Below are 12,309 nucleotides of genomic sequence, written 5' to 3' on the forward strand. Positions count from 1 at the left end.
CTAAGAGCTCTACGGACAATTGCTTGGCTTGGTTTTTGCTCTGACTTGCACTGTCAACTGTGGGACCGTATATAGACAGGTGTGCGCCTTTCCAAATCATGTCCAATCAATTGAATTTACCACAGGTGGACTCCAATCAAGTTGTAGAAACATCTCAAGGATGATCAATGGAAACAGGATGCACCTGAGCTCAATTTCAAGTCTCATAGCAAAGGGTCTGAATACTTATGGAAATAAGGTATTTCTATTTTTTTATACATTTGCAAATAAATCTAAAAAGGTGTTTTAATTTAGTCATTATGGGGTATTGTGGGTAGATTGATGAGATGTTTTATTTATTTAATCAATTTTAGAATAAGGCTGTAACGTAACAAAATGTGGAAAAAGTCAAGGGGTCTGAATACTTGTCGAATGCACTGTAAATGTGCTATGTATGGGTTATGAATGGACTATGTATGGCTTATGAATGGGCTATGTATGGCTTATGAATGTGCTATAAAGTCCTGGTGTAGGTACCTTTCAAATAAATTGTTACCCATTATTTAATGCCAATAACAATAGTTATTATAAGATAAATCAATGAATAAAGGTAATGAATAGATGCATAATGTAGCATCTTTTGCATGTGACAGTTGGGTAAACAATATTCTTTTAATATCTCTATCATTAATATCTGTAAATCTCTGGACATGACCCCAATACCTGTCAATGTCACGTCCTGGCCAGTATAAGGGTTAATTGTTATTGTAGTTTGGTCAGGACGTGGCAGAGGGTATTTGGTTTATGTGGTTCGGGGTGGTGGTTTTTCTAAAAAGGGCATTTGATTTATGTATTCCGGGGTTTGTGGGCACTGTTCCTTGTTTATGTAATTCTATGTTTAGTCTAGGTAATCTATTTCTATGTTGAGTTAATTGGGGTGGACTTCCAATTGAAGGCAGCTGTGTGGTGTTGCCTTTGATTGGAAGTCCTATATTAGTTGGGTGTGTTTGTCTGTGTATTTGTGGGAGATTGTTTCTTGTTTTGCCGAGTGAGCGTTTCAAGACTGTTTCGTTGTTCGTAAGTTCGTTTTGTTGTTTTGGTGTGTTCATTCTGAGTTAATAAATGTCAAGATGAGCGTACACATACCTGCTGCGTTTTGGTCCTCCATTACCAACGACAACCGTGACAGTCAAGGTATGCGTGAAGGGCTGTAGGAAGTCAGGTGCAGGAGAGCAGATATTTAGTAACAAAACGGAGCCTTTTATTTGGCGAACCAAAAGCACACGGCACAAATGAACACAAAATACAAATACGGGTTGAACATAACCCAGCGCAACCAGCCTACCGTGCGCATACATGAAAACAGATAAACAATACCACACAAAGACATGGGGGAAACAGAGGGTTAAATACACAACACATAATGAGGGAAATGAGAACCAGGTTTGTGGGAAAACGAGACAAAACAAATGGAAAATGAAAAATGGATCGGCGATGGCTAGAAGACCGGCGACGTCAACCACCGAACACCACCCGGACAAGGAGAGGCATCGACTTCGGTACCTTTTAATATCTCTATCATTAATATCTCTAAATCTCTGACCCCAAATATCTCTGCTGTGTGTTTCTGTTTAGGAGACAGAGATCCAGATTGCCATGACAGATCTGACTGAGTTGATGGAGGAGCGGAGTGACCGCTCGGAGGCGGGTACTTCTGTTAGAGGTAGGACGCATGGATGGATGGTCGGACAAACCATAGAATTTCAGACAGACAGACATACACAAAGACATACTTGGCCTATACATGACAGACTTTTTATGGCAGATTTCAGCTCACTATTTGCGAAACTGTCAATGGAGGACATTTGGGCATATCCAAACCTTGATAGATAAAAATTGGGAATCTCTCATATCTTTACATGAATACATGCTTCATCATGAAAAAACCCTTGGTAAAGCTGTGTGTGTGTGTGTGTGTGTGTGTGTGTGTGTGTGTGTGTGTGTGTGTGTGTGTGTGTGTGTGTGTGTGTGTGTGTGTGTGTGTGTGTTTTTTTTGTTGCGTGTTTGCATGTTTGCATGTGTGCGTGTGTGTTGACAAAGTATTCCCCAGACCCACACCGTATACTGCAAAAAGTCCTGGTTGGAGGTCTATAGTTATCCTACTAAAAGTACTGCTATTTTTAGTGTATCTCAGCGTACTGATATAGTTACTGTATCCCAGTGTATAGCTATAGTTACTGTATCCCAGTGTATAGCTATAGTTACTGTATCCCAGTGTATTGCTATAGTTACTGTATCCCAGTGTATTGCTATAGTTACTGTATCCCAGTGTACTGCTATAGTTACTGTATCCCAGTGTATTGCTATAGTTACTGTATCCCAGTGTATTGCTGTAGTTACTGTATCCAAGGGGACTGCTATAGTTACTGTATCCCAGTGTATTGCTATAGTTACTGTATCCCAGTGTACTGCTATAGTTACTGTATCCCAATGTACTGCTATAGTTACTGTATCCCAGTGTATTGCTATAGTTACTGTATCCCAGTGTATTGCTATAGTTACTGTATCCCAGTGTACTGCTATAGTTACTGTATCCCAGTGTACTGCTATAGTTACTGTATCCCAGTGTATTGCTATAGTTACTGTATCCCAGTGTACTGCTATAGTTACTGTATCCAAGGGGACTGCTATAGTTACTGTATCCCAGTGTATTGCTATAGTTACTTTATCCCAGTGTACTGCTATAGTTACTGTATCCCAGTGTACTGCTGTAGTTAATGTATCTCTGTGTACTGCTATAGTTAATGTATCCCAGTGTACTGCCATAGTTACTGTATCCCAGTGTACTCCTATAGTTACTGTATCCCAGTGTACTCCTATAGTTACTGTATCCCAGTGTACTCCTATAGTTACTGTATCCCAGTGTACTGCTGTAGTTACTGTATCCCAGTGTACTGCTGTAGTTACTGTATCCCAGTGTACTGTTGTAGTTACTGTATCCCAGTGTACTCCTATAGTTACTGTAACCCAGTGTACTCCTATAGTTACTGTATCCCAGTGTACTCCTATAGTTACTGTATCCCAGTGTACTCCTATAGTTACTGTAACCCAGTGTACTCCTATAGTTACTGTAACCCAGTGTACTGCTATAGTTACTGTATCCCAGTGTATTGCTATAGTTACAGTACCTCAGTGTACTGCTGTTGTTACAGTACCTCAGTGTACTGCTGTTGTTACAGTACCTCAGTGTACTGCTGTTGTTACAGTACCTCAGTGTACTGCTGTAGTTACTGTATCCCAGTGTACTCCTATAGTAACTGTATCCCAGTGTACTGCTGTAGTTACAGTGAAAGTACTGCTATAAATATCCCAGTCAGATGAATGGGACATAACCTTGCCCTGTCATCAAAGATAGATTCCCCCACTGACAGTTATTTCATCAATGTATTAAAATAACATTTATTTCAGTCTCATGTGTTACATTCACCACTGTCCTTCTAGCTCTCACAAACTCAGTCTGTTTGACACATACAGCTTGGTACAGGAAATCTTTTTTCTTTTCTGTAATCACTGTGAAATGTGCAGTTTCATACTGAAGTGTTATACAGTGTTAGAGACAAATGTTTGTCAAAAGGGAGTAGATTTAAATGTGTCATAACTTATTTTGGCCAGAAGGCAGATTCTGGAACATTCTCAAACAACCCACTGGGCCAAAGCTGTTTGAATCAGTGTTGTTTCCACGTCATTTGAAGCAAAACAGTTGAATCAACGTGGAAAACTGGTTTGATTTGAAAAAAGTAATCAACGTAATATTCTACTTTTATCCTAAATCCAATGACATGTTGTCATTTTTTTGTTGATTTCACATTGGATTCACGTTATTCACATCAACCAAATGGTAATCAAAACTAGACCCTGATGTCAGTGCCCAGTGGGAAAGCATTTTCTAGAACCATCTCAACAGTACAACAGACACCACTGATATCATTCTCAATACTGCTTCTGTAACATTCTAGTAGTAGTTTCTACATCACCCAGTCAAGTCTAATCACAATTTATTTAAAGTGCCTATTACAGTGACTCAACACACAATACAGTAGGGCTCATCAACTAGATTCAGCCGCCGGGCCTATTTTTTATTGAGCGGATGGTCGGGGGTCCGGAACGTAATAAAAACATATTTTAAGACTGCAAATTGACTGCAAAGAGCACCAAAAAATATAATATTTGACTAAAACATAATAATTTCAAACCTTGAACAATGCCCTGGGTAGGGTGCCATCTTTCAGATGGTCATTCAAAATCCCTTGGCATTCCATGTAAGTGTAGGGGTGTTCACAGTGTCATGGCTTTATTCCCAACCTGGCCACATTCCATCATGGCCACCTAATCATCCCCCTCATTCCTAGTTGGCATATATCACTCCTCACCTCTCCAACTGATAAAACCACCCACGGGCCTCCAGTTGGGGAACCCTGCGGCACAGGGTCAATGACATGTCTCTCAGCCTAGTGGTTAGAGCGTTGGGCCAATAACCGAAAGGTTGCTGGATCAAATCCCTGAGCTGACAAGGTAAAGATCTATCATTCTGCTCCTGAGCAAGGCAGTTAACCCACTGTTCCCTGGGTGCTGTGGATGTTGATTAAGGCAGCACTCCTGCACCTCTCTGATTCAGAGGGGTTGGGTTAAATCTGGAAGACACATTCCAGTTGAAGGCATTCAGTTGTACAACTGACTAGGTATCCCCCTTTCCTTTCAGTTGTACAACTGACTAGGTATCCCCCTTACCTTTCAGTTGTACAACTAACTAGGTATCCCCCTTTCCTTTCAGTTGTACAACTAACTAGGTATCCCCCTTACCTTTCAGTTGTACAACTGACTAGGTATCCCCCTTTCCTTTCAGTTGTATAACTGACTAGGTATCCCTCTTTCCTTTCAGTTGTACAACTGACTAGGTATCCCCCTTTCCTTTCAGTTGTACAACTGACTAGGTATCCCCCTTTCCTTTCAGTTGTACAACTGACTAGGTATCCCCCTTTCCTTTCAGTTGTACAACTGACTAGGTATCCCCCTTTCCTTTCAGTTGTACAACTGACTAGGTATCCCCCTTTCCTTTCAGTTGTAAAACTGACTAGGTATCCCCCTTTCCTTTCAGTTGTATAACTGACTAGGTATCTCCCTTTCCTTTCTGTTGTACAACTGACTAGGTATCCCCCTTTCCTTTCAGTTGTACAACTGACTAGGTATCCCCCTTTCCTTTCAGTTGTATAACTGACTAGGTATCTCCCTTTCCTTTCAGTTGTACAACTGACTAGGTATCCCCCTTTCCTTTCAGTACAACTCTTTCCCATTCAGTTGTGTCAGGGTCAGAGGAGACCTCACAGAAGGTCAGATAGACAGGGCCATCATGATCAAACACACCTGGAAGGTTCACTTTCTAACTTTCTGAGGTCACAGGGTTTGTTGTGATAGAGATGGAGCTTTGGGCGTGACCCTGGTATAATATGTCACCCCACACTCCAGAGAGACGAAGGAAGAAAGAGTTAATGTGGTGGAGGAGAGGAGCAAGACAGACGGATGGAGAGCGTATAGCTCTCAAAGCATGGTCCTAATTATAAATGTCTCTAAGGAGTTTCCTAAAGATAGTGTGCAGGAAAAATGTTTATATACTGCTCAAAGAAATAAAGGGAACACTTAAACAACACATCCTAGATCTGAATGAAAGAAATAATCTTATTAAATACATTTTTCTTTACATAGTTGAATGTGCTGATAACAAAATCACACAAAAAGAATCAATGGAAATCCAATTTCTCAACCCATGGAGGTCTGGATTTGGAGTCACACCCAAAATTAAAGTGGAAAACCACACTACAGGCTGATCCAACTTTGATGTAATGTCCTTAAAACAAGTCAAAATGAGGCTCAGTAGTGTGTGTGGCCTCCACGTGCCTGTATGACCTCCCTACAACGCCTGGGCATGCTCCTGATGAGGTGGCGGATGGTCTCCTGAGGGATCTCCTCCCAGACCTGGACTAAAGCATCCGCCAACTCCTGGACAGTCTGTGGTGCAACGTGGCGTTGGTGGATGGAGCGAGACATGATGTCCCAGATGTGCTCAATTGGATTCAGGTCTGGGGAACGGGCAGGCCAGTCCATAGCATCAATGCCTTCCTCTTGCAGGAACTGCTGACACACTCCAGCCACATGAGGTCTAGCATTGTCTTGCATTAGGAGGAACCCAGGGCCAACCGCACCAGCATATGGTCTCACAAGGGGTCTGAGGATCTCATCTCGGTACCTAATGGCAGTCAGGCTACCTCTGGCGAGCACATGGAGGGCTGTGCGGCCCCCCAAAGAAATGCCACCCCACACCATGACTGACCCACTGCCAAACCAGTCATGCTGGAGGATGTTGCAGGCAGCAGAACATTCTCCACGGCGTCTCCAGACTCTGTCACGTCTGTCACGTGCTCAGAGTTGAACCTGCTTCCATCTGTGAAGAGCACAGGGCGCCAGTGGCGAATTTGCCAATCTTGGTGTTCTCTGGCAAATGCCAAACGTCCTGCACGGTGTTGGGCTGTAAGCACAACCCCCACCTGTGGACGTCGGGCCCTCATACCACCCTCATGGAGTCTGTTTCTGACCGTTTGAGCAGACACATGCACATTTGTGGCCTGCTGGAGGTCATTTTGCAGGGCTCTGGCAGTGCTTCTCCTGCTCCTCCTTGCACAAGGGCGGAGGTAGCGGTCCTGCTGCTGGGTTGTTGCCCTCCTACGGCCTCCTCCATGTCTCCTGATGTACTGGCCTGTCTCCTGGTAGCGCCTCCATGCTCTGGACACTACGCTGACAGACACAGCAAACCTTCTTTCAACAGCTCGCATTGATGTGCCATCTTGGATGAGCTGCACTACCTGAGCCACTTGTGTGGGTTGTAGACTCCGTCTCATGCTACCACTAGAGTGAAAGCACCGCCAGCATTCAAAAGTGACCAAAACATCAGCCAGGAAGCATAGGAACTGAGAAGTGGTCCCCACCTGCAGAACCACTCCTTTATTGGGGGTGTCTTGCTAATTGCCTATAATTCCCACCTGTTGTCTATTCCATTTGCATAACAGCATGTGAAATGTATTGTCAATCAGTGTTGCTTCCTAAGTGGACAGTTTGATTTCACAGAAGTGTGATTGACTTGGAGTTACATTGTGTTGTTTAAGTGTTCCCTTTATTTTTTTGAGCAGTGTATTTTGTATTGTTATATGGGTATCCAGTACCTAGCAACCTAGGTCAGTACTTTGAACACTTATGGGGAGGGGATACTTATAACCCTGCCCCAGCAAGTTCTCAGGTCATTTGAACCTAGATGAGATATTTGTTGCCCTACAGGTGTATTTGTTTATACTAAATAAGAATCTGTCACCCCCCTACCCCACCCCCTCATTCCGCTCCCGTCCTACCCCCCATCATTCCTTACCCCCATACCGCTCCCCGTCCTACCACCCCCACCCCCTTCCCTGTCACCCTCACCCTTCCTTACCCCCCCATACTGCTCCCTGTCCTACCCCACCACCCCCCTTGTTTTTTTGGTTGATTCTATACAGAGTGTCAAATAGTTATCTTTTTGCTTTCTCATAATTTTGTTAGGTCTAAATATGTTTCTGTCCTGGGGCTCTGTGGGGTCTGTTTGTGTTTGTGAACAGAACCCAGAACCAGCTAGCTGAAGGGACTCTTCTCTAGGTTCATCTCGCTCCTTCTGTGCTCTCCTGACCCCACTTCCTCCTACCCACTCTCTCTCCTTGTAACTGTGCTCTCCTAACCCCACTTCCTCCTACCCACTCTCTCTCCTTGTAACTGTCTGTGCGTATTGTCTTTCTGTTTGGTGCCCCTCTCCCTCTACCCCTCTCCCTCTACCCCTCTCCCTCTACCCCTCTACCTCTCTACCTCTACCTCTCTCCCTCTACCCCTCTACCTCTACTTCTACCCCTCTCCCTCTACCCCTCTACCTCTCCCTCTACCCCTCTCCCTCTACCTCTCTACCTCTCTCCCTCTCCCTCTACCCCTCTCCCTCTACCTCTACCCCTCTCCCTCTACCCCTCTCCCTCTACCCCATTCCCTCTACCCCATTCCCTCTACCCATCTCAAATAAAATAAAATAAAATACAATTTATTTATATAGCCCTTCTACATCAGCTGATATCTCAAAGTGCTGTACAGAAACCCAGCCTAAAACCCCAAAGAGCAAGCAATGCAGGTGTAGAAGCACGGTGGCTAGGAAAAACTCCCTAGAAAGGCCAAAACCTAGGAAGAAACCTAGAGAGGAACCAGGCTATGAGGGGTGGCCAGTCCTCTTCTGGCTGTGCCGGGTGGAGATTATAACAGCACATGGCCAAGATGTTCAAATGTTCATAAATGACCAGCATGGTCAAATAATAATAATTACAGTAGTTTTCGAGGGTGCAACAAGTCAGCAACTCAAGAGTAAGTGTCAGTTGGCTTTTTCATAGCCGATCTTTGAGAGTATCTGTACCACTCCTGCTGTCTCTAGAGAGTTGAAAACAGCAGGTCTGAGACAGGTAGCACGTCCGGTGAATAGGTCAGGGTTCCAGCAGGTCTGGGAAAGCAGGTCTGAGACAGGTAGCACGCCCGGTGAACAGGTCAGGGTTCCAGCAGGTCTGGGAAAGCAGGTCTGGGACAGGTAGCATGCCCGGTGAACAGGTCAGGGTTCCAGCAGGTCTGGGAAAGCAGGTCTGGGACAGGTAGCACATCCGGTGAACAGGTCAGGGTTCCAGCAGGTCTGGGAAAGCAGGTCTGGGACAGGTAGCACGTCCGGTGAACAGGTCAGGGTTCCAGCAGGTCTGGGACAGGTAGCACGTCACTCTCCCTCTACCTCTACCCCTCTCCCTCTACCCCTCTCCCTCTCCCTCTACCCCTCTCCCTCTACCCCCCCTCTCCCCTCCCTCCCTCTACTCCTCTCCCTCTACTCCTCTACCTCTACGTCTCTATCTCTACCCCTCTCCCTCTCTCCCTCTACCCCTCTCCCCTCTCCCACCCCTCTCCCTCTACCCCTCTCCCTCTACGTCTCTATCTCTAACCCTCTCCCTCTACCTCTACCCCTCTCCCTCTACGTCTCTCCCCCTACCCCTCTCCCTCTACCCCTCTCCCTCTACCCCTCTCCCTCTACCCCTCTATCTCTACCCCTCTCCCTCTATGTCTCTATCTCTACCCCTCTCCCTCTACCCCTCTCCCTCTACCCCTCTACCTCTACCCCTCTCCCTCTACGTCTCTATCTCTACCCCTCTACCCCTCTCCCTCTACCCCTCTATCTCTACCCCTCTCCCTCTACCCCTCTCCCTCTACCCCTCTCCCTCTACCCCTCTACCCCTCTACCCCTCTCCCCTCCCCTCTACCCCTCTACCTCTACCCATCTCCCTCTACGTCTCTATCTCTACCCCTCTCCCTCTACCCCTCTACCCCTCTCCCTCTACGTCTCTATCTCTACCCCTCTCCCTCTACCCCTCTACCCCTCTCCCTCTACGTCTCTATCTCTACCCCTCTCCCTCTACCCCTCCCTCTACCCCTCTCCCTCTACGTCTCTATCTCTACCCCTCTCCCTCTACCCCTCTCCCTCTACGTCTCTATCTATACCCCTCCCCCTCTACCCCTCTAGCCCTCTACCCCTCTACCCCTCTCCCTCTACCCCTCTCCCTCTACCCCTCTCCCTCTACGTCTCTATCTCTACCCCTCTCCCTCTACGTCTCTATCTCTACCCCTCTCCCTCTACGTCTCTCCCTCTACCCCTCTACCCCTCTCCCTCTACCCCTCTACCCCTCTTCCTCTACCTCTCCCCCTCTTCTCCTAATTGTCTTTATTGTTCCTGTGTTTCAGATGCTGGTCCCCAGACGACGGTTGTTCCAGTGCCCCCGTCTCCCCAATCTCCTCCCTCCCCCTCCCTGCGCCAGGCCAGACCTCCCCAGGACCAGGGTGCTCCTGTGCCACCCATGAGGAGGTCTCAGCGCCGGAGGCCCAGACGCTCTAACAGTGACCCTGTTCTACTGGACCTGGCTGCCAAAGGTGAGACAGGGTCACACACACACACACACACACACACACACACACACACACACACACACACACACACACACACACACACACACACAGTGGCTCCAACAGCCAAAGAGAGACGCTGCTGGACCTGGCTGCCAAAGGTAAAAGAGGATCACATAAACTGTATTCTGGAACAGTCTGTCTGTCATCACCAAATCTACAGCCTCTGCATCTGTCAGCAAGACACATTTGGATCGCTGTGTGTGTGTGTGTGTGTGTGTGTGTGTGTGTGTGTGTGTGTGTTGTGACCTCCCTCACAGGGATAGCAGAACTGTTGTTTGCTAAACTGTAAAGCACAGTTTACTAATGCTTCCAACAGATGTCCCACTACATGCAATTCTACAGACACACTAACGCCCCAACCCTCTCTCCCACCGCTCTCTCCCACCACTCTCTCCCCTCTTTCTCCCCCTCTCTCTCCCCTCTTTCTCCCTTCTCTCCCACCCTCTCTTTCCCCCTCTCTCCCCCTTTCTCTCTCTCTCTCTCCCAACCCTCTCTTCCACCCCTGTCCCATCCCCCTCTCTCCCCATCTCTCTCCCCCCTTTCTTTCTCTCTCCCTTCTCTCCCAACCCTCTCTCCCACCCCTGTCTCTCTCTCCCACCCCTCACTCCCCTATCTCTCTCCCTTCTCTCCCTCCTTCTCTCTCTCCCTTCTCTCCCACCCCTCTCTCTCTCCCCTCTCTCCCACCCATCTCTCCCCCTCTCTCTCCCCCTCTCTCCCCTCTCTCCCACCCCCCTCTCTCTCTCTCCCCCTTCTCTCCCACCTCCCTCAGTGTTAAGCTGTGAAGCAGCCACGCAGACCACCGAGGTCTCCACCCAGACTTCCAAGTCCGCCCTGGCCGCCCAGTCCTCCCGGCCCCAGACAGTGACTCTCCGCCGGAGTGGTAGAGGCCCACGGCGTCCCCGGCCGTCCTCCATGGTGGACTACCAGAGCTACAGACACACCCAGCAGCTGGTCAGCAGGTTTCTAGAGCAGCCGGCCCACTGCAGCCTGACCCCTGAGGTCCAGGAGCTGGTGGACAGCATCCGTAGCGTGCTGCGCTCAGACCAGGAACACATGGAGGAGGCCGTCCGCTGTGTCAGCTTCATAGAACAGGTAAGAGTCTACATAGAGGCTACATAGAACTGGTGAAGAGGCTACATATAGGCTACATAGAACTGGTAAAGAGACTACATAGAGGCTACATAGAGGCTACATAGAACTGGTGAAGAGGCTACATAGAAGCTACATAGAACTGGTAAAGAGGCTACATAGAGGCTACATAGAGGCTACATAGAACCGGTAAAGAGGCTACATAGAACCGGTAAAGAGGCTACATAGAGGCTACATAGAACAGGTAAAGAGGCTACATAGAGACTAGATAGAACTGGTAAAGAGGCTACATAGAGGCTACATAGAACTGGTGAAGAAGCTACATAGAGGCTACATAGAACTGGTAGAAAGGGTTCCCCAACCGGTGGCCCGCGGGTGATTTTTATTTCCGCCCCCACACCAAAAAAAGCGGGCTATAACAACACCAGCAAATCAGCTCCAAGTGATTTTAGTTTTGGAAATCTGCTCCAAAGTATTCCCACACATAATATTGTATATGTGATCATATACAAATGTAAGCAAAGTTTGAAATGATTACGTTTTAGTCAAATAAATTCAGGAGTAAACATGTGCTTAACAAGTCACATAATAAATTGCATGGACTCACTCTGTGTGCCCCACGCATACAATTATCTGTAAGGTCCCTCAGTTGAGCAGTGAATTTCAAACACAAAACCAGGTAGGTTTTCCAAAGAAGGGCACATATTGGTAGATGGGTACAAATGAAAAAGGCAGACATTGAATATCCCTTTGAGTTATTAATTACACTTTGGATGGTGTAGCAATACAGCCAGTCACTACAAAGATACAGGCTTCCTTCCTAACTCAGTTGTAGGAGAGGAAGGAAACCACTCAGGGATTTCACCATGAGGCCAATGGTGACTTTACTACAGTTACAGAGATTAATGGCTGTGATATGAGAACTGAGGATGGATAAACAACATTGTAGTTACTCCACAATAGAAACCTAATTGACAGAGTGAAAATAAGGAAGACTGTACAGAATAAAAATATATCAAAACATGCATCCTGTTTACGACAAGGCACTAAAGTAAAACTGAAAAAAATGTGGTAAAGCAATTAACTTTATGTCCCGAACTAAGGGTTATCTTTGGTGCAAACACAACACATTACTGA

General features: G+C 46.7%; 1 protein-coding gene across 1 annotated transcript in view; it reads left to right on the forward strand.

The window, feature by feature from the left end:
* The window catches only part of LOC106570822 (endosomal transmembrane epsin interactor 1), an 81,802-nt gene that overhangs the window by 62,558 nt on the left and 6,935 nt on the right, over positions 1-12,309 (forward strand). Inside the window, exons 7-9 of the mRNA XM_045695328.2 lie at positions 1,615-1,702; positions 9,862-10,047; positions 10,853-11,175. Coding sequence (XP_045551284.1) covers positions 1,615-1,702; positions 9,862-10,047; positions 10,853-11,175 — 597 coding nt within the window. The remainder of the gene's footprint in view (positions 1-1,614; positions 1,703-9,861; positions 10,048-10,852; positions 11,176-12,309) is intronic.

This window comes from Salmo salar, chromosome 15, assembly GCF_965601325.2.
Source record: "Salmo salar chromosome 15, fSalSal1, whole genome shotgun sequence".
In the NCBI taxonomy this organism is placed as follows: Eukaryota; Metazoa; Chordata; class Actinopteri; order Salmoniformes; family Salmonidae; genus Salmo; species Salmo salar.